This window comes from Capra hircus, chromosome 15 (genome assembly GCF_001704415.2).
Source record: "Capra hircus breed San Clemente chromosome 15, ASM170441v1, whole genome shotgun sequence".
In the NCBI taxonomy this organism is placed as follows: Eukaryota; Metazoa; Chordata; class Mammalia; order Artiodactyla; family Bovidae; genus Capra; species Capra hircus.
In genome coordinates, this window is record NC_030822.1 from 38,555,768 (window position 1) to 38,578,848 (window position 23,081).

Below are 23,081 nucleotides of genomic sequence, written 5' to 3' on the forward strand. Positions count from 1 at the left end.
TACGAGAATTGTACAAGGCACAACAGATTTTTTTTTTTTTTTGGCACAACAGATTTAAACTTACTAACTCATCCTCAGCCTGTGCTTTTCAAACAGATTCTTTTTTTTCCCCTAAGAACAGAGATTTAACTTTGCTGTTAATTCTTATTTGAAGTGACTCCACCATATATGGATGTATGTATACATTATGAATGTAATATGTGGGTGTGTATGTGTAAAACCTTCAGGCTGAAGTACTCTCTCCTCTTATCCCCTTTTTCCACTTGGCTGTGTACTTCCTGCTCTCCTAAATTTAGCTCAGCAGCTCCCTCTCTGAGGAGGGTTCCCGCACTCCCCAGTTAAGACGCCTCTTTCTCTGGGTTTCGGGAGCATTCTGCGTGCCTATCGATCTGGGTACGGGGCACAGCATCTATAATGTATTTGTGCACCTATCTCCTGTGCCAGGTAACCAACACCTGGAATGCAACGGCCACATCTTATGCACCCTTGTGTCCCCCTGACCAGCATAAAGGCTTGGTGCACAGCAGGCTCTAGACAGATTTTTCTAGAAATAAACAACTAAAGACAAAGTTGGGAAGTTCCTCTGGAGAAGGGAATGGCAATCCACTCCAGTATTCTTGCCTGGAGAATTCCAAGGACAGAGAAGTCTGGTGGGCTACAGTCCAGGGGATCACAAAGAGTCGGACATGACTGAGTGACTAACACATACACACACACACAAGACAAAGCAAACGTTTCAGCAGGGTGTGACAGACTTACAGAGTCAGTGAGCATGGTGAGGTGGGCCAGAACATGGAATTACATTTAGCCAAGGTCTCTCCTAGCTCATGAGTTTGAGCCTTTGTGATGTTTTCCTCTCTGCATATGGCGGGAAAGTTTCTATATGAGTTGGGATATGCTGGGTGGAAGCCTGAAGTATGGTGTCAGGTTGGAGAAACCCCAGAAGTCAAAGAAACCTGAATGCCCACCTGACATTAGGTTAGAAGAGAAAGGCAGTGAGGGGCAGGACGACAGGCCGTGCACAGGAAGCTGGTTCCCAGCCTACTCCTATTCAGAAAACAAGATGCCTATCAACCTGCACCAACTCCAGCTGCTCCAGCTCCCAAGTCACTACAATTGTGGAGATGGTCTGGGAAGTCCAGTGTCAGGAATGCTGAGATGGACCAGGAAGTCAATGAAAGAACAGGTCCTTCTGGACACAGCCAGGAAGTAGATGAAATGTTCTCTCTGTTTCCCATCAGTCTCCCTTTTAGGATCCAAAGATCCCCTCTTCGTATAAGCCCAGGGTTCCTATACACCCAGGCAGCCCTCAGGAAAGAGCAAATCACATTACATATGTCAACCCTACTATGTTAATGGTAACATGCAGTATTTAGATAATGTTTCAGCCAAGGAAATAAATCTCTAGCTGGCATTTTAGGTAGTTATGAGTCTGCTGCTGCTGCTGTTATGAGGCTAAGATCCTACTAGTCCTCAAGGGACTGCCCCATTGATCTAAAAGTAAGATGGCCCTACCATTCCCATGTGTCTCAGCTGGTAAAGAATCCGCCTGCAATGCGGGAGACCTGGGTTCGATCCCTGGGTTGGGGAAATCCCCTGGAGGAGGCTCCCCACTCCAGTATTCCGGCCTGGAGAATTCCATGGATTGTATAGTCCACACGGTCCATGGGGTCGCAAAGATTTGGACATGACTGAGTGACTCTCACTTTCACCCTTGCCATAGAAGAAGTTCCAGTAGGGCTCTACTCCCAAGGCCAAACCAGCCACCATCTTCAGGACGTGACATTTGGAATGTCATGTCACCCTCCCACTCACTTTTAAGCAGGGCTTCCCAGGTGGCCCCAGTGGTAAAGAACCTGCCTGCCAACGCAGGAGACCTAAGAGACATGCATTCGATCCCTGGGGTTGGGAAGATCCCCTGTAAGAGCAGAAGAACCATCAACCTTTTTTGCCTAGCTCGTGTTTCACCTAACATCATCTGCTGCTCCAGAATTTACAAAGCACTACTAACTGTGACCTGCAACCATCGTCTGCTCCTGCATCCTCCACTGAAAACAAAGCCGCTGTGCCCAGCTCTGCGTCACTGGAGGGACATTCGTTACCTGTTCTGGGACTTGCGGTGACCTCGTGTGTCCTTCTTGGGTCTCCGGGTGACGGGTGGGGCTGGGGTGGAGGGCAGGGGGGGTGGAGCAGCAGGTGTGGGAGAAGGAGGTAGACCATTGCTTGGCTTACTCTTGGGGTTCTTGTCAGCCTCATATTCAAAGGTGCGCTTGGGTTTGGGGACAGGGTTCACAGCGGGATCAGGGGAGCTCTTCGGCGGCAGCAGCTGGGAGGTCGGGCTATTTCCAGGGGTCCCTGGCTTAGCGGGACCACTGCCTTCCCTCTCCGGGGGTGGGCCCGCCTCCCCCCCAACTCCAGCCGCTCCTCCTGCCCGGCTGTCCGTGCTCACACTCGTGTTCCCTGTGGGTTCCTCCAAGGGGCCCAAGGTCCCAGTCTTCCATCTCCCTCGGTCTATGCTGTAGCAGCTGCTGGGGAGCTGGGGGAGCCCCCGGCCTGGCTGCTCCTTCAGGGCCTGTTCAATTTTCTGGATCCGACTCAGCACCGCTGAGCTCTCCTTCCTGCTGCTGTGCCCCCTGAGTAAGGCACTGGGCTCGCTCCGGCCTGGCCGTTTCTCCAGCCGGTAGAAAGAGTCCCGCACAGGGAGCGCCTCTCCCTCCTCCTCGGTCTCAGGGTACGAACACTCAGAGAAGGTCCTGCTCATCCTCCGGAGGCCCTTGAAGTCGAAGGTCTTGTCCGAGCTGCAGGGGGACGGCACCACGCTGGGGCAGCCCACGCTGGGGCAGCCCTCACTGGCCGCCCACTCGCCCCCAGAGCCCTCCCGCTTCTCTCCACACACGCTCATCCTGGGCGAAGCTTCTCGGCGACCCTCCCATGCTGAAATCTTCTCCCGGATGCCCAGGCTGTGGGCACGGGGGCCAGCACGGTTCAGAAAGACACTCCGGGGGCCCACTGCTGACCCCAGGGACGGAGTGCTCTGGGCGAGGGGTGGGGAAGCAATGATGCCCTCTACATCTTGGGCTGCCCCCCGGACGTTCTCCTTCTGGTCCTCTCTCTTGCACACGGCAGGGCTTCTGTCCAGATAACCGAAGCTGGTGGCCTTGAGGGGACAGACGGGTGGTGAGGTGTCGGGGGAGGGGGCTTGAGGATGCTGAGGTGAAGGCTCACGGGGATGCCAGTCCTTGAGGAGCAGCCGGGAACCGGAGCGGCTTGGGTACCTGCAGGCGGATGTCTCACTGTCACTGAGCGGGTAGATGGGACTCCTCGGTGGGGAGAGAACCGGAGGTGGAGAGACTGACTGAGACCTAGGAGAAAAAGAGAAAAGAGAAATGGCAGTGCGTGGACGGAGAACACTGTTTTATTCTTAAAGAGCTTGGCTCACCCCTTTCCTACGGGACTCTCAAGCTCAAAGTACCATATGCAATAATGTACCTTCCAAAGCTGTCCTCAGGAGGAAACATCTTATCCAGAGTGGGCTACACTCCATGGGTCTCTCTGCCCAGTTCACACCTAGAGGCCCTGGGTACTGTCTGCCGTAGAAGCCAGGTCTACAGTAGGCCAGAGCATCCCCAAAGTCCACCTCTGGCAATCAGAGAGCAGTAAGACCAGGGGTGTGCTGCTAAATGTTTAATAACCAGCTCCTTGCAGGGAAAAAGCATAGATTCGTCACACCTGCCAACTTCCACAATATAAATATTCCTACTATGGCTGAGTTCAGACGACCCATGTGACCTCACTGGATGTGGAGTTGGGAAGAAACACTCATGTTCAACTCTCATGAGCTGCTACAAAGCATCTCCAGCCCCACTTCCTAAAGTGGTCCCAAATATGTACTTGACCCCTGTGATCTATTTCCTTGACAAGCCCCATCTCCCCTCAGGCTTCTGCTACCAGATACAAGACACTCCACCTCAGCTTGGGTCTTGATCAGAACTCAGATCCCTGAAGGTCTCAAAAGGATCAGAGGTGTGTGTGTTAGTCGCTCAGTCATGTCGGACTCTTTGCAACCCCATGGACTGTAGCCCACCAGGCTTCTCTGTCCTTGGGATTCTCCAGGCAAGAATACTGGAGTGGATTTCCATTCCCTTCTCCAGGGGATCTTCCCAACCCAGGGATTAAACCCTGGTCTCCAGCATTACAGACAGATTCTTTACCATTTGAGCTACAGGGAAGTCCCCCAAAAGAATCAGACGGGCCCCTCAAGAAAGAATCCTTTCCACTGTCTCAAAGGAGGCTAATGGGGAGAGAAGACCAGCTCCTTCAGAGCTCTAGCCCCCAGCAGTGGTATCACATCACACAAGCCACCTCCTAGCTCCAGATCAACACACAGATCTTAGCAAATATTGGCAACAGTTCTAAATAAATGTTTTTACATTGTTGTTCAGTCCCCAAGACGTGTCCAACTCTTCGCGACCCCATGGAATGCAGCACACCAGACTTTGCTGTCTTTCACTGTCTTCCGGAGCTTGCTCAAACTCATGTCCATTGAATAGGTGATGTCATCCAACCATCTCATTCTCTGTTTCCCCCATTTCCTCCTGCCCTCAATCTTTCCAGCATCAGGGTCTTTTCCAATGACTCGGCTCTTCACATCAGGTGGCCAAAATATTGGAAAGTCAGCTTTAGCATCAGTCCTTCCAAAGAATATTCAGGGTTGATTTTCTTTATGATAGGTCTTAACATATATTTTGGAGAAGGCAATGGCACCCCACTCCAGTACTCTTGCCTGGAAAATCCCATGGACGGAGGAGCCTGGTGGGCTGCAGTCCATGGGGTCGCTAAGAGTCAGACACGACTGAGTGACTTCACTTTCACTTTTCACTTTCATGCATTGGAGAAGGCAATGGCAACCCACTCCAGTGTTCTTGCCTGGAGAATCCCAGGGGCGGGGGAGCCTGGTGGGCTGCCGTCTATGGGGTCACACAGAGTCGGACACGACTGAAGTGACTTAGCAGCAGCAGCAGCATATATTTATTCATTCAATCTTCACAAAACTCTGTCATGTTATTAAACTTTATTATTATCCTCATTTTGCAAATGAAAAACACTGAGGTATAGAAAGGTTAAACATCTCATTCAAGGTCTCAGCTGGTACATGAAGCCAGGACTACGCTATGTTGCTGCTCTAAAGAGGAGGCAGTGACCTCCACCATTCTTGTGAACTGCCTGGGTCCCTAGACATAGAACAGCAGAGACCCCCACAGCTCTGGGCACAATCCTGTCTCCACTGTAGTGTTTGTAAGTATCAGGGAACCTCTTGGTCTTCCTTATGAGACCATGATTTCTTCCAGGTGGAGGGACACCTACTCGGTATCTAGAAGGTGCACCATGAATGATGAACAAATAAAGACAGGAAAAGGTACAAGTGAGCTGACTGAAGAGAACCATGGGCATACTTCCTCGTCAGCATTCTTTTCTAGTTGTCTACTAGGGCAACCACTGTCAACTTTCAGAAATGTTCCCAAACTGCTTTAGTTCAAAGACAGCAGGGCTTCGCCAACACTGCATGCTCCCAAGGCCTACCTGACCCTAATCCCCAGGCCTTCAGAGTGGGGCGGTCCAGACTCACAGGCTCCAGAGCACCATGCCATCTGGGGAATGCAGCCAGCTGCCCCTGAGCCAGGCTGCTGTCGCTGCTCGATCACACACAGAAAACTGCAGCTCGGGTGAGTCAGGGATTGGCCAACAATTCCCTGTTGGGTCATAACCTTTGGCTGCCCCCAGTCAACAGGAAACCTCAACATGCTTAAGTTGTTTTTAAAAGGGCAAGTCAAACAAGAGCCATCCCACGTGTACATGGGCACAGATGAGAGAAATCCGGTGCCCAGCCAAGCCGATGACCAAAGAAACTTTGCTCAGCAAGGAGGTGTGAAACAAGTACTCCCCAGGGCGGGCAGGGCTAGGGCAACATGCCAAGCTGGAGCCTGGGGAGAGCCTGACCTACTCACAATCAAGAAAGGCCCAGGTCCCTCACTTCTTCCACAGAACCACGGACGCAAAAGGTCAAAGTCCAGCCCTGTAAGGCAACAAGCGTCTGGGCTACACAAAGGACTCTATGTCTCAGTTACTCTCAACTGGAGGTGGGAGAAGATGCCTTTAACAGAAGATGACTTTGTCATGTGTTTATTCATTCAGTAATAATTAGTGAGTACCTACTCCATGCCAGGCCCTGCTCTAGGCACTAGCTATCAGAATAAACAAGAGACAAAAATTCATGTCCTTATGAAGCTTGAATCCTAGTCAGTGGTGGCCAGTATTTAATGAGACTCAGAATCTCTCAGGAAGCCCTTTCAAACTATATATACCTCATCTCTCTAGATATTTTGATAAATGCTCCCCTACGAAGTAGCTCCTCAACCTTCAAGGTGAGAATTCACCAGTCCATGAAGCCACTGGGGAGTGGGGGCAATGGCTCCCACAGGGGGACAGAAAAACAGCGAGAACCTCAGGTCTGTTAAGATCCCAGTCTGCTTCCGATGCTTTCAGAAAGGATGACTCTGAAAGTTCCCTCAGTAGTTTGAACATGAAGGCAATTCCACAAGTTAAGAAATTCTCTCAGTGCCTAGTCTGTTTTAACTGAGGCTTAGTTCTTCTCTCCTAGTGAAGGATAAAACAGAGAGACACAGGCCCTTCCTTTAAAGGTCCTGGTCTTCAGATCTTGGCTCATCTGGGGCCCAGAGCCACAGGTGCTCCTTGCCCAGACCCACATATAGGCCAAGCCAATGTGCTCTGGCAACTCAGGGTCAAAAGGAGGCCTGACTACGTTGACCTGGAGTCCAGCCACCTCCAGGTTTATCACAAAGCAGCACCGTTCACTCATACCACGGTCATCCATAAGGCCCTGCCCCTCATGGGCTCCAAGGCTCACCGGAGGACAGAACTCACTGCATTTCTCTGCACGTTTCCGATTCTCCCTGGTATCAGGACTGTGACCATGGGCAAAGCCACATAGACTCTATAAGCTGCCAGTATCAATTCCTCAAAATGTTGTTCTAACTACATCAGAGTTGTTGTAATGGGCACATGCGACTATGGATATGAAATGAGTCGAACATTGTAGCTCATTATGACAGTTTATTATTAGTAAGTTTTTCACCAGGTTATCTAGGCTGGTTGTTCTCAGTAGAGGGTAAGAACATCAGAGTAGCAGTGTTTCAGTTCCAGCACAGCCACTAACAACTTACATGACTGGCGCAGATAACTTTCTCTAAGCCTCAGTTTCCATATCTCTGGCAGAAAACAACAAAATTCTGTAAAGTAATTATCCTTCAATTAAAAAATTAATATTTCTTTTTAGAAAGGAAAATGACCAGAAGCGGATCACATTAAATAAATAAATAAAATGGAGGTTAAAAGAACACATATCTCAGCAGACTGTTGTAAGGAATAAAGACAATATGGATCAAGTGTCGAGCTCAGTCGCTAACACACAGTACTCAATCTTAGCTTGATAATAACTAATATCAACAAGGAGCTGCCTATTCAGAATAATCACTTGATAAACTAATTATAACAGTTTACCTCTGTCCTTGGATTCTAAACATTCAGGGTGGGAGGGGAGAAGTGTGAAAGGGCTAGTCACTCAGTCGTGTCCAACTCTTTACAACGTCATGGACTGTAGCCCGCCAGGCTCCTCTGTTCATGGGATTCTCCAGGCAAGAATACTGGAGTGGGTTGCCATGCCCTCCTCCAGGGGATCTTCCCAACCTAGGGATCGAACCCGGGTCTCCTGCAATGCAGGCACATTCTTTACTGTCTGAGCCAGGAGTCAGACATGACTTAGCGACTAACACCCACACACACCCACACACACACCCACCCACACACACACACACCCAGGGGAGCACACACACACACACACACACCCAGGGGAGCACACACACACACACACACACACACACCCAGGGGAGCACACACACACACACACACACACACACCCAGGGGAGCACACACACACACACACACCCACCCAGGGGAGCACACACACACACACACACACACACACACACACACACCCAGGGGAGCCTGGTAAAGGAAAGGAGTAAATTAAATACAGTCATAAATTCTTTGCAGCTCACGCTATCAAAAGGTAGAGTCTACTCTTCTGCCCCTTGATTCTAGGCTGACCCTGTGATTTGCTTTGATGAACAGAATATGGTAGAAAATAAACCATCTCAGTTTAAAATCTGAGGCCTCAAGAAGCCTTGACATTTCCAACTTCACACACTTGGGGTTCTGCCCTGAGTCTGTCACATAAGAAAAACCAGTCTGGTGTTTCAGAGGAGGTCATGCACAATGTCACTGTGGCCCCCCAACCACCACATGGGCCTGACACGCAGTGAGGTCATCTTGGAGCCAGTGAACCAGCTACATGAGCAAGCCCGGGGGAAGCCAGTAGAGGAACTGCTCAGCGAATGCACAAGAAATGTGAGAAATCACTGATTGTTCTAGGCCCCTAAGTCTTAGGGTGATTTTCTACAATACAATAGCAAAGTGATGTGGTGGGAAAGGCTGGGCTTGTGTGTAAGTGGCCCCCATCCCCACCCCAGTGCAGGACCGCTGTCCTGGGCCTCCCATCCCCATGCCTCTCTCCTGCACTTCCCTAGAGACCAGCTGCCAAGGGTTGCGTGTTCAGACTGCACCTCTCTCTCCCTTTCTCTCACTGCTCAAGACTCTGGCACTCTTCTGGGGGTCTCCCCCAAGCATTCCCTGGAAATGAAGCTAGCTCTGCAGTCCCAAGAATCAGCTTCCATCAGGGTTTGCTTCCCAGTTGAGGCAGCTTGGGAGAATCTTCACCTAGAGCACAGGATGGACGCGTGTGTCCTTGTGACAGTGAGTGCACACAGCAGGTGGCACCTCCGAGGCACGGATGGGAGAGTGTGCTCACTCTGGTCCTCAGTTTCACGCTCCAGTTGTTTCCCAATTCCTCACACTGAGGCTGGAAGTAAAAGCCACTCTCCCCTTGTTGCACAAGGAAAGACTACGGTCAAGAGAATGACAGTGCCAGGACCCAGGCTGCCTTAGGAAGCCAAGCACCTGAGAAAAGCCTCTTCTGGGGTCTGGTCTCCCGTTCTGCCATTGACAGGTTCCAGCTTCAGGTCTTCAGGGCTCCCAGGGCAGCTCAGGGCCAACCTTCCCTGAACCCTGAGCAAGCGGACAAAGGAAGCCACCTAGTTGCCAGACCACAGTGTGCCAACCGTAACAGGCTTGAGATACGCCTCAGCTCTTCATCCATTCAGCCAGCATGTGCTGAGCACCCACTACACACCAGGTACTATTTTAGGCATCGAGGATCAGCAGAGACTAAAACTAGACAGTCTCTCTCTACAGGTTATAGTCTGGTAGAGGGACAGTATGGCTTTATTTGTCTTGAGTGAATAGACAATAAGCAAACCCATGCTGTGAGAGGGTTGTGGGGCCAGTGAAGGAGAATAAGGCAGGGTAAAGAGGCAGAGCTTAACAGTGGAGGAGATCAGGGGAGGCCCCTCTGCCAGGGACCATGAGAACAGAACCTTAAGGAAGTGAGCAATGTGTTTATCCAGGGGAGGAATGTTCCAGGCAAGAGGAGCAGGAAGGCAGAGGCTTGGGGCAACTGCATACTTACTGTATTCTGGGGGTAACCAAGGGGCCAGCGTGGCCAGAGTTGAGTATGAAGAAGAGGAGTGGGCTGGAGATCAGTCAGAGGCACCAGAGAAGCCCACAGACCAACAGGAAGGCTGGGGCTTTACTCTGAGAAAGGAAGCTCTCAAAGGAGTGTGACCTAAAGAATGACATGCTCTGATCATATCAGAAAATGAACTCTAGGGATGCAAGGTGGCCACAGTGAGATCATGTAAAGGCCACTGGAACAATCCACGCAAGAAGTTACTGTGGTGTGAACTAGAACGACAGCAGGACGGATGGATTTTTCTCCAGGGCTATGCCAATCAGATTGGCTGACAGAGTGGATAAGAGGTAACAGAGACAAAGGAAAGTCAAGGATGAATCACAGTTCTGGACCTGAGCACCTGGTAGAAAGGAGTTGGGGTTATAAATTTCCATTCGGGATTTGTCAGTGGTGTACAGATATTATTTTAAAACCTCATGGCTAGATGAGAAGAGGAACTAAAGAGCCTCTTGATGAAAGTGAAAGAGGAGAGTGAAAAAGCTGGCTTAAAACTCAACATTCAGAAAAAGAAGATCATGGCATCCGGTCCCATCACCTCGTGGCAAATAGATGGGGAAACAATGACAGACTATTTTCTTGGGCTCCAAAATCACTGCAGATGGTGACTGCAGCTATGAAAGTAAAAGAAACTTTCTCTTTGGAAGAAAAGCTATGACAAACCTAGACAGCATATTAAAAAGCAGAGACATTACTTTGCCGACAAAAGTCTGCTAGTCAAAGCTATGGTTTTTCCAGTAGTCATGTATGGATGTGAGAGTTGGACTATAAAGAAAGCTGAGAGCTGAAGAATTGATGTTTTTTAACTGTGGTGTTGGAGAAAACTCTTGAGAGTCCCTTGGACAGAGAGGAAATCCAACCAGTCAATCCTAAAGCAAATCAGACCTCAATATTCACTGGAAGGACTGATGCTGAAGCTGAAGCTCCAATACTTTGACCACCTGATGCAAAGAACGGACTCATTGGAAAAGACCCTGATGCTGGGAAAGACTGAAGGCGGGAGGAGAAGGGGAGGACAGAGAATGAGATGGTTGGATGGCATCACCGATTCAAGGGACATGAGTCTGAGTAAGCTCCAGCAGTTGGTGATAGACAGGGAAGCCTGGTGTGCTGCCATCCTTGGGGTCACAGAGAGTCGGACACGACTGAGCGACTGAACTGACTGACGTGGCTAGATGGACCATCTAGGGAGTCAGGGTATCTAGGGAAGTCCAAGGGTTGAACCCTGGGGCATTCCAGCATTTCCAGCTCAGGTAGAGGAGGAACAGCTAGCGAAGGAAAACTGGGAAGAGCACGTAGTGAAGAAGGAAGGAAACCACGAGCTTTCCTGATATCCTGAGACCTTTGAGAAACAGGGAGTGATCAGCTGAGCCAAATCTGCTAACGACTAAGCAAGGAAAAGACTGCAGAGTGACCCCTAATTTAGGTAGTCACTGTAACCTTAAGAAGAGAGACTCTGGTGGAGTTGTAGGAAGGGAAGCCTGACTGGAAGGAATTCAAGAAATTAAAGGAAGGAATGGAGACAAGGAGCTCAGAAAACTCTTTTCAAAGGTTTCCCTAAAGGAGGAACAAGGAAATGAGGTGGTAATTGGAGGGGAATGTTGGGTACAGAGTGCATGTTTGTATCATGACCAGAATAATCCAGCGGAGAGTGAAACGCTGTTCAAGTAGGGCAAGCACAGCCCGTGAGAACAGTGAGCAGTGAGCAGGCGTGAAGGGCTAGGGACCTCACGCCTACCTATGGGGTGGGGGGCTTGGACTGAAGAACCCCACTTGTTCTCATTCCCAGGCACCCAGACTTGAGTGTCTTCTCACACAATCTCATTCCTAGGCTGCTTTCTGCACCCTGGCTTTGACTCCTGTATATATTCCCAATTCATTCCTCAGAGGGAAGACAAGGTCAGATTTGTTCTTTCTTCCCTCTCCCTGAAGCATCTGATCCAGCTTCCTCCCCAGACTCAACGATGTACTCGATGCCTAAGACCTCAGATCTTCCCTCCCCGTGCCATCTCCACTGATACCTGCTGCCTCCTTGATTCAGATCTTACCTTTCACTGGGACTATTAAAATAAGCTCTCAACGTCCCTCTCTGCTTTTGGTCTTAATCCAGTTCCAAGGCCATCCTCCTGCCTCCTGACATCTTTCTAAACTACAAAACTCATCGTGCTTCTGACTCCCCACTCTCTAAGGAATGGAAAGCAAATTCATGGGCATGAATCACAGGGACCGCATGATCCAGTCCCCATGTGTCCTCTATCATCTCATACTGTCTTTTCCTCCAAACAAATCTGCATCTCACACTTAGTCACATCAAACTCCTTGCTTTTCACAACCCTAGGCCTTCACACATTGTCTCCTTTGCTGCGGTGCTGGCTTGTCCACTTACACATCTCTGTGCCTCCTCCGTGGTATCTCTCTTGACACTACCCCCCTCATCCAGGTGGAGATGTGAGACTTGATGCCTCCACTGTGCCTGGAAAAAGTCTGACTTGGGACTTTGTAACATTTTATTGGACTGTATACGGTTTCATCACCTGCCTCCCTCACTAGACTATGTACCAGTGAACCTACTTGAAGGTGGTAACAGTGTCTTGTTAACCCCAATATCCCCAGCTCTTTGCATGGCATCTAGAATTTAGCAGGAATTAATACATCCGTGCTGAATGACTAAACGAACGAATTTAAAAAAACGATTAAAACCTAGGTCTCCTTACGACTCCCCAGGGTATTGTTCACAAATTTCCTCACCTCCCTCTCTGAGGCACATGACCCAAAGAACAACACAGAAATGTACACAAAGCACTTAGTGCAGCCCAGCACGGCTGTCAGTCCCCAAAGTCTTCTCCTGCAAGGTAAAAATCGTACCCTAGGCCAAGAGTCCAGAGACCTGGGTTTTGCTCTTGTCCTGGATCCCTTACTTTCTGGATGTGCTCATGAGCAAAGTCACCTAAATTCTTTGAGCCTCGGGCTCTTCGTCTATAAAACAGTGGGAAACACTTGCTCTGAGCATCCTCACATACTAGCTGTGTGACTAAGGTGATGTAAACTTTAAAAGTGTTTGAACACCAATAACAGTTCCATGAAGACAGAAGAAATATAAAAGAGAAGTAAATACAAAACAGCTAAAGGGCACTTAAGACTCTGATCTTACCACCACTTGCTCTTTATGCTAACATCTCGGAGCCCATTCCCAGGAAGGCAGACACGGTGAAACTGGGCCCTGGTGCCACTGCCCCAGCCGCAGGCGGCCAGCTCTGCTGCTCAGCACAGACATGGCCACCACACTGTGGCACAGGACTGGCCAAAACCAACATGACGGGAGAGGGACAGATACAAGGAAAGAGAAGAAAGAGGGAGAGGCAAAGGAAATGTAACGGAGGAACATAAGCGCACACACACAAATGTGTAAGACCAGTGAGGAGGACAGAAAGGGCATCAACTAAGGCAGAGAATGAGAAACAAACTTAAAGAGAAAGCAGTGTGTGTGTGTGTGTGTGTACATGGACACACATGCACAGGCAGAAAGTGAGAGTTAAAGTGCAAAATACATGCCCTTCCCTCTGGCACTGTTTCACAAGAATATGACCCAGCCCTTGGGTTAGTGACCTGGGCCATTCTCCAGTAACATAGCAGGAAGTATTCATGACAAGGTACACAGTATATATTGTCAAGGTCACCCAGGGACTTTTTGGGAGGGAAGGCTGTCTCTAGCCCTTGATGATAAGACTGTTCTCAACTCAGCATGCTCTGGCCACAGAGTTCCTGAAGTATTAGTATCAGGAAGAGGACCAACTTGGGATAAGTTGGAGAAGGTTCTTGGAGTCTAGGAAATAGCCTCAGAGGTACTGAGATGGGCTGTGGGTACCATGACGTGGTAAACAGCCTCTTGATGAAAGTGAAAGAGGAGAGTGAAAAAGCTGGCTTAAAGCTCAACGTTCACAAAACTAAGATCATGGCATACAGTCCCATCACTTCATGGGAAATAGATGGGGAAACATTGGAAACAGTGGCAGATTTTATTTTTTTGGCTCCAAAATCACTGCAGATGGTGACTACAGCCATGAAATTAAAAGTCGCTTACTCCTTGGAAGAAAAGTTATGACCAACCTAGATAGTATATTAAAAAGCAGAGACATTACTTTGCCAACAAAGGTCTGTCTAGTCAAGGCTATGGTTTTTCCAGTAGTCATGTATGGATGTGAGAGTTGGACTGTGAAGAAGGCTGAGTGCCGAAGAATTGATGCTTTTGAACTGTGGTGTTGGAGAAGACTCTTGAGAGTCCCTTGGACTGCAAGGAGATCCAACCAGTCTATTCTAAAGGAGATCAGTCCTGGGTGTTCATTGGAAGGACTGATGTTGAAGCTGAAACTCCAATACTTTGCCCACCTGATGGGAAGAACTGACTCATTTGAAAAGACCCTGATATTGGGAAAGATTGAAGTCGGGAGGAGAAGGGGATGACAGAGGATGAGATGGTTGGATGGCATCACCGACTCAATGGACATGAGTCTGAGTAAACTCTGAGAGTTGGTGATGAACAGGGAGTCCTGGCGTGCTGCAATCCATGGGGTCACAAAGAGTCGGACACGACTGAGCAACTGAACTGAACTGAACCATGACGTGAAGGTGAAGGCAGGTGACAGTTACTCAGACCCCAGCTTCTACTATGCCTAGTACCTACTAAGCAGGTGTCTAACCTGCTCCCAAATGAAAGTGCCTTGGAGTTGGTCAACCACCATCCCAGGCCTGCTCAACTAAAGTGGGCCCTGTTGGCTCAGTGGGCAATGGCGTGCTCCCATCACTATGTGACCACTCCAGCTCTGGAGATGGCATGCTCACTGCACTCCCCCAGGACATATTCTGGGATACTCAGAAGGAGAATAGGGAGGAGGCCTGCCAGAGTCCTATCTCCAAGTCCGGAAGCTTGTTCCCCAGGCCAGAGCAGGGGCTCAGCTCAGTAACTGACATCCCATTCTGGGACAGAAGTCAGAAAGAGGCTGACACTCACATCTTGACCATCCTGCTCACAAAGCAGCTTCATCTCAAATGGCTGGAAGACCTCCAAAGGGTCCAGGACAGCCTCATCCTCCAAGTGGGGCTATACCTGGACCACCATGCACAGAGCCTCCTAAGTCATCCTTGGTTTGTCGGGGTAAGCAGAATGGTGAAGTAAAGTCGCTCAGTTGTATCCGACTCTTTGCAACCCCATGGACTATAGCCCACCAGGCTCCTCCATCCATGGAATTTTCTAGGCCAGAGTACTGGAGTGGATTGCCATTTCCTTCTTCAGGGGATCTTCCCGACCCAGGGATCAAACCTGGGTCTCCTGCATTGCAGGCAAATGCTTTACCATCTGAGCCACCAGGGAATCCAGTAGCTGAGCACAAACTGAGTCACCTTTCCACCTCCAGGAAGCACATGTATCTGCCTGTCACCTGGCTCATTTCTGCAGAAGCACAAAGAGGAATGGTGAGCTCTCCTCTGGGAGGGAATCAATCCCTAGCCCTCTGTGAAGTAGCAGCACTGAATAGAGAGTATTTACCAGACATAAGCCATATCTGAGACAGGTGAAAAATTATGCCTTATGGGAACGTCCCTAATGCCCTAGTCTAGCAAAAATAGAACTGCCATATAAAGCAGAACCAGGCACCATCCAAAGCCAAGAGGGAGAAAAATGTAGTTCCAGGAAAACCTGCTAAAGATATTTGTGATGGTTTTAAAACACAGTACCCAAATGACATGCCTACTGTCAAAATGACCCCTAATCTTGAATCTGGGCTCTGAGATTGCTTGACCAGTAGAATATGGTAGAGATGAACCTGCACCACTTTTCAGGCCCAGGCCCCAGGAAACCAACAACTTCTGCTTCCAGTCACCCAGGCTGTGAGGAAGCCCAGGTCACGTGGAGAGGGTGTTCTGACTGACAATCCCAGCTGGGGTCTCAGCAACAGGCAGCATCAACCCCCCAGACGTGTGAGATCAGACGACTCCAGGAGACACCGGCCCCTAGCCACTGGGTTGTCCTAAGCCTTGAAGTCTTTCCAGCTGAGGTTCCAGACATCATGAGCAGCAGCAGACATGCGTGCAGTCTCTGTCTGAAACCAGCCAATCTACAGAGTCTGTGGGCATAATAACATGGCTGTTTGACACTATGAAATCTGCAGTGGTTATGTGCCAATAGACAACGGGCACAAATTTTGGTACCGAGAAGTGGAGCGCTGTTGAAACAAAAACCTGGAACATTGACTGTGGGACTGAAGCATGGCTACTAGGGATGGTGGTTAAGACAAAATAAAGAAAATGTTAGAAGCTAGAGATAAGGGGACCTCATAATATTGAAAAGTTAGGTAATTCCGTCACCTGTGGTAACATGGAAAATAAATGAGATGAACTAGCCAAAGGCATTTCCAGGCAGAGTGCTGAAGGTGCCATTTGACTCCTTCTAACTGTCACTAGAGAACAAGAAAAGAGATGAGCCAAACAAGAACTGTTCAGTTTTCCAGCAAAATTTAAAGGAAACATAAATGACAAAGGGCTTTCAGAGTTAGAAAATAAAACTTGTTTCAGTCTCTATCTCTAGGCAATAAAAAATTCTCAAATTAGGAAATGGCTTCCAGACTGCGGTGACAGTTACACTCTGTGTGCGTGTCTGTAAACTCATCAAACCGAAAACTTTAAATTGGATAGTTTATGATACTTTAATTATCCCTCAATAAATCTTCAGAAAAAAATCTAGAGTGGGGCTGCAAGATGCTTTGTCAAGACCTAAAAAATATTTAAAGTGCTGCCTCATTGAATCTTTTTGGGTTTTTTTTTTCCTATGGACCATTTTTAAATTCTTCATTGAATTTGTTAAAATATTGTTTCTTTCTTTTTTTAAAAAATGTTTTGGCTTTTTGGTGGTGAGGCATCTGGGGTCTCAGCTCCCCGATCAGGGACTAAACCCATGCTTCCTGCACTGGAAGATGAAGTTTTAACCACTGGACTGCCAGGGAAGTCCTGGCCTTATTGACTCTTACAGACAAAAGGCCTTCTAAGGATCTTAAGGATGAGCCATGCAGATCCTCTAAATAATAAAGCTTTTGAGACTCTTAAGAACCATTGTCCCATAGCAATCTCACCAGGAAAAATCCACTTATTCACCTTAGGAGGTACTAAAAGTGCCACTCGGAGACCCTGAACCAAGGGTTCTAAAAATGAATACAGATGGGGAGGGAAATCCTTCTGAGCCAAGTGGTCAGGAAAAGCCCTGCAGGAAATAACATCTGTATCCAGACTGGTAGAACTGTCAGGTTTTGTAGGAGTGCAGTGAAGGATAAAAGCAGAAACAAACATCAGGGCTACTAGGGAAAGCCTTTCCAACCAGGTCGAGTTTGACGGTGTCACAGATGACAGTAGTTTCTGAGCAGGGAGAGCCCAGTTGTGTTTACAGGGAGATGAATGTGGTGGTAAAATGAAATAACAGAAGGAGGAGGAGAGCCAGGCGTGCATTCTTCCCATTAGCTTTGTATCCTTGAGGAGTACCTCCTCTTCTCTGGGTTTGTTGCCCAAACTATCAAACAAGTGGCTGAGACCAAATGAGCTCTAAAGTTCCTTTTCTTCTCTCTTTCTCAGAGTCAGTGGACTAAATGGAAAGGGAATCCAAAGTTAACAAGACCTGCACTGGTCACCCACTTGTTTGATAGTTTGGGAAGCAGACACAGAGAAGAGGAGGTACTCCCCAAGGATACAAAACTAATAGGGGCAAGAACGCACACTTAGCTCTCCCACTCGTACTGTGGGTGTGTGTGTGCTAAGTTGCTTCGGTCAGGTCTGACTCTTTACGGCCCTATTGACCGCAGGTTGCCAGGTTCCTCTGTCCATGGGATTCTCCAGGCAAGAATACTGGAGTGCGTTCCCATGCCCTCCTCCATGGGATCTTCCTGACCCAAGGATTGAACTCAAGTCTCTTATGTCTCCTGCACTTGTAGGCAGGTTCTTTACCACTAGCACCACCGGGGAAGCCCTATCCAGTTTAGTTCAGTCACTCAGTCGTGTCCAACTCTTTGCAACCCCATGGACTGCAGCACGCCAGGCCTCCATGTCCATCACCAATTCCTGGAGCTGACTCAAACTCATGTCCATCAAGTCAGTAATGCCATCCAACCATCTCATCCTCTGTCATCCCCTTCTCCTCCTGCCTTCAATCTTTCCCAGCATCAGGGTCTTTTCAAATGAGTCAGTTCTTCTCATCAGGTGGCTAAAGTTTTGGAGTTTCAGCTTCAGCATCAGTCCTTCCAATGAATATTCAGGACTGATTTCTTTTAGGATGGATTGGTTGCATTTCCTTGCAGTTCAAGGGACTCTCAAGAGTCTTCCCCAATACCACAGTTCAAAAACATCAATTCTTCAGTGCTCAGATTTCTTTATAGTCCAATTCTCACATCCACACATGACTACTGGAAAAACCAGAGCTTTGACTAGACAGACCTTTGTTGGCAAAGTAATGTCTCTGCTTTTTAATATGTTAAGTTGATCATAAATTTTCTTCCAAGGAGCAAGTTTATTTTAATTTCATGGCTATAGCCACCATCTGCAATGATCTTGGAGCCCTCCAAAAATAAAGTCTCTCACTGTTTCCATTGTTTCCCCATCTATTTGCCATGAAGTGATGGGACCAGATGCCATGATCTTCGTTTTCTGAATGTTGAGCTTTAAGCCAACTTTTTCACTCTCCTCTTTCACTTTCATCAAGAGGCTCTTTAGTTCTTCGCTTTCTACCATAAGTGTGATGTCATCTGCATATCTGAGGTTACTGATATTTCTCCCAACAATCTTGATTCCAGCTTGTGCTTCATCCAGCCTGGCATTTCACATGATGTACTCTGCATATAAGTTAAATAAGCAGGATGACAATATACAGCCTTGACATACTCCTTTCCTGATTTGGAACCAGTCTGTTGTTTTATGTTCAGTTCTAACTGTTGCTTCTTGACCTGCATACAGAGGCAGGTCAGGTGGTCTGGCATTCCCATATCTTTCAGAATTTTCCACAGTTTGTTGTGATCCACACAGTCAAAGGCTTTGGCATAGTCAATGAAGCAGAAGTAGATGTTTTTCTGGAACTCTTGCTTTTTCAATGATCCAACAGATGTTGCCGATTTGATCTCTGGTTTCTCTGCCCTTTCTAAATCTAGCTTAAACATCTGGTTCACACACTGTTGAAGCCTGGCTTGGAGAATTTTGAGCATTACTTTGTCAGCATGTGAGATGAGTGCAATTGTGTGGTAGTTTGAACATTCTTTGGCATTGCCTTTCTTTGGGACTGGAATGAAAACTGACTTTTCCAGTCCCATGGCCACTGCTGAGTTTTCCAAATTTGCTGGCATATTGAGTGCAGCACTTTCACAGCATCATCCTTCAGGATTTGAAATAGCTCAACTGGAATTCCATCACATCCACTAGCTTTGTTCATAGTGATGCTTCCTAAGGCCCACTTGACTTCACACTCCCGGATGTCTGGCTCTAGGTGAGTGATCACACCATTGTGGTTATCTGGGTTGTGAAGATCTTTTTTGCATAGTTCTTTATATTCTTGCCACCTGTTAATATCTTCTGCTTCTGTTAGTTCCATACCATTTCTGTCCTTTACTGTGCTCATCTTTGCATGAAATGTTCCCTTGTATCTCTAATTTTCTTGAAGAGATCTCTAGTCTTTCCCATTCTATTGTTTTCCTCTTATTTCTTTGCATTGATCACTGAGGAAGGCTTTCTTATCTCTCCTTGCTATTCTTTGAAACTCTGCATTCAAATGGGTATATCTTTCCTTTTCTCCTTTGCCTTTCACTTCTCTTCTTTTCACAGCTATTTGTAAGGCCTCCTCAGACAACCATTTTGCCTTTTTGCATTTCTTTTTCTTGAGAATGGTCTTGATCACTGCCTCCTATATAATGTCACAAACCTCCATCCATAGTTCATCAGGCACTCTGTCTATCAGAACTGATTCCTTGAATCTATTTGTCACTTCTACTGAATAATCATAAGGGATTTGATTTAGGTCATACCTGAATGGTCTAGTGGTTTTCCCCACTTTCTTCGATTTAAGTCTGAATTTGGCAATAAGGAGTTCATGATCTGAGCTATAGTCAGCTCCAAGTCTTGGTTTTGCTGACTGTATAGAGCTTCTCCATCTTTGGCTGCAAAGACTATAATCAATCTGATTTCGGTACTGACCATCTGGTGACATCCATGTGTAGAGTCTTCTCTTGTGTTGTTGGAAGAGGGTGTTTGTTACGATCAGTGTGTTCTCTTGGCAAAACTGTTATCCTTTGCCCTGCTTCATTCTGTACTCCAAGGCCAAATTTGCCCGTTATTCCAGGTGTTTCTTGACTACCTACTTTTGCATTCCAGTCCCCTATAATGAAAAGGACATCTTTTTTGGGTGTTAGTTCTAGAAGGTCTTGTAGGTCTTCATAGAATCGTTTAACTTCGACTTCTTCAGCATTACTGATTGGGACATAGACTTGGATTACTGTGATATTGAATGGTTTGCCTTGGAAACAGAGATCATTCTGTCATTTTTGAGACTGCATCCAAGTACTGCATTTCAGACTCTTTTGTTGACTATGATGGCTACTCCATTTCTTCTAAGGGATTCCTGCCCACAGTAGTAGATACAATGATCATCTGAGTTAAATTCACCCATTCCAGTCCATTTTAGCTTGCTGATTCCCAGCATGTCAATGTTCACTCCTACCATCTCCTGTTTGACCATTTCCAATTTGCCTTGATTCATGGACCTAACATTCCAGGTTCCTATGCAATACTGCTCTTTACAGCATCAGACTTTACTTTCATCACCAGCCACATCCACAACTGCGTGTTGTTTTGCTTTGGCTCCATCTCTTCATTCTTCCTGGAGTTATTTCTCCACTGGTCTCCAGTAGGATACTGGGCACCTACCAACCTGGGGAGTGGGAAGCCCTATTACTCGGCCATAAAAGGAATGCATTTGACTCAGTTCTAATAAGGTAGATGAACCTAGAGCCTACTCTACAGAGTGACGTTAAGTCAGAAAGAGAAAAACAAATATCGTATATTAACGCATATATATATGGAATCTAGAAAGATGGTATGGATGAACCTATGTGCAGGGCAGGAGTGGAGACACAGACACAGAGAACACACTTGTGGACACAGAGGGTAGGAGAGGGTGGGACGAATTGAGAGAGTAGCATTGAAACATACACATCACCACATGTAAAATTAGATAAGCAGTGGCAATTTGCTATATGACGTAGGGAGCTCAAATCCAGTGCTCTGTGATGACCTAGGGGGTGGAATAGGGTGGGGTGTGGGAGGGAATTTCAAGAAGTGGGGGGACATATGTATACCTATGGCTGCTTTATGTTGATATAGGCAGAAATCAACACAATGATGTAAAACAATTATAAATAAATTTTTAAAAACTAAGTTAATAAGACCTATTATAAAAGAACTACAAGGACTCAAATAGCATGTAGCCTATGCTCTATGAGGGTGATCTCACAGCCATCTAGACAACTGGTCAACAAACAGTCTTCTGGATACTGGGTATCGTTCCAGGCTTGGAAAAGACAGAAAAAAGTCAAAGTCCTTGACCCCAAGAAATCTATACTTCTATAGTCACCCAAGTTTCCCACACGTACATCCAGAGGCGAGGTTCCTAAAAGACAATACCAATAGCTTGTATTTTTAAGTCACAATGACCTGCACGCTGGAGTTTCACAGTAAAGAAGCTGTTGAGGAAATCAGCAGGCGTGACAAGTCTTCTGAGAACAGCCCCTGCTGCCTCAGGCGGGGTTTACAAGTCTTACAGCACAAGTGAAATCTCCTGAGAGCACCAAGTGGCAAAGTTTACCCCATCGAGATGGCTGAACTAGCTCTCAATACAACGGCTTTTTGTTTGCAAGTCACTGAGCTGCTTCTAGTCTCACCCAGGTCATCAGTACCAACACCATAAAGCCTGACCTCTAGAATTCAGAGGAGCTTCGAGAATCTCACCTCCCACCCCCAGAAATGGATGCAGCCAAATCTAAATAAGCTGGAGGGGGAGCAGCCCATGGGAAGGGAAAGCAGTTAAGGGTGAAGCATCATGCCCCTCTGGCCTCACTAACAAAGAGAAAGGGAAGCTTGCTCCAGGAGACCCAAACATAGTAAAGAACAGAACTCTGGTGGTCAAATGAAAGGTTGATTTCCTCCTCCAACATATCTTACCAAACCAAGAATGGGCTATAAAGGAAAAGGAAGATAATAAACAAAATACCCATAAAAAGCTAATAATGCAATGGAATCTAGGATCTTTAACCTAAACTAGCTCAGTGGTGGCACCAGGTGAGGTCTTATTCAAATTAAGGATAGAGTCTTGAAAATACCTATCTCGGCACTTCCTTAGGGTACCATCTGCCCTTCCCCACCAGTTTTCCATGCCCCAAAGTACCCCTGCCCCCAAAGTTAGATACAAAGGCTTCTCCATATCATCAGGTTCCTTTGCCTCCAAGTGGATGATGTGGACAGAGATCCCTAAAGCCTCCAGGGCTCCCAGGCCCCAGCACCCCTGCACTCCCCAACCAGTCACACCTGGGAGTCTTTTCTCACTGGCGCTCCCGAATGGGCAATGATTAAAGGGCCCCAGGTCCCAGGCAAATGTCTATTAGAAGGTCCGACTAAAAAATCTGGGTGCCAACATCATCGATCCAAACTGTAAATGCCTTGAAAAAAAGAAAATGGATCCTTCCTTTGTGTCCCTCACAGAAAGTGCCCACCACAGAGCCTGGCACCTAGAAGGAGAGCCCTCAGGGTTGCCTGACAAATTCCTAGATGAACTGGTGACTTACTGCCCTACTCGGCCCAAAGAACAGCCCCAGATGCGACTGCGGGTGGAGGCAGCCACCAGATGACACCGCCAGATGACAACTGTGATCTAACAACTACAGCCCAGCAGTAGCCTCTGAGACAAGGCCTGTGATTCCACGCCAAAACCCGAGGAAAGTAGGGAGGGAAGTGGAAATGCGGCAGGAAGGAAGGGAAGTGAAGGCTGAGAAGGGAGAAAGGCTTTTTTTAGGCACATCAGAGACTCAGATATTTACAAGTACCATCCATCATGTTAGGACAGCAAGCATGCTGAGGAGCTAAAGGAAGAGGGATTTCTAAAAATGTGTAAAACACGTAGGGCTGTACTCCAAATAGAAACTAGGGTGCCTGTCAGCAGTTCTGATTCAGCTTTGTGACTTTATGTAAACAATGCATCTCCCATCCCACCCACCCACAAAGCGGAAATCAGAAGAAACAAATACTTAAAGAAGCTGAGGGCTGCTGGGTACGGTAATTTCTAATTCAGGTT

General features: G+C 47.5%; 1 protein-coding gene across 4 annotated transcripts in view; it reads right to left on the minus strand.

The window, feature by feature from the left end:
* Positions 1-23,081, minus strand: part of ST5 (suppression of tumorigenicity 5) — a 167,366-nt gene that overhangs the window by 35,812 nt on the left and 108,473 nt on the right. For all 4 annotated transcript variants that reach the window (XM_018059505.1, XM_018059506.1, XM_018059507.1 and 1 more), the window contains one exon: positions 2,103-3,362. In XM_018059505.1, the coding sequence (XP_017914994.1) occupies positions 2,103-3,362 (1,260 nt within the window). The remainder of the gene's footprint in view (positions 1-2,102; positions 3,363-23,081) is intronic.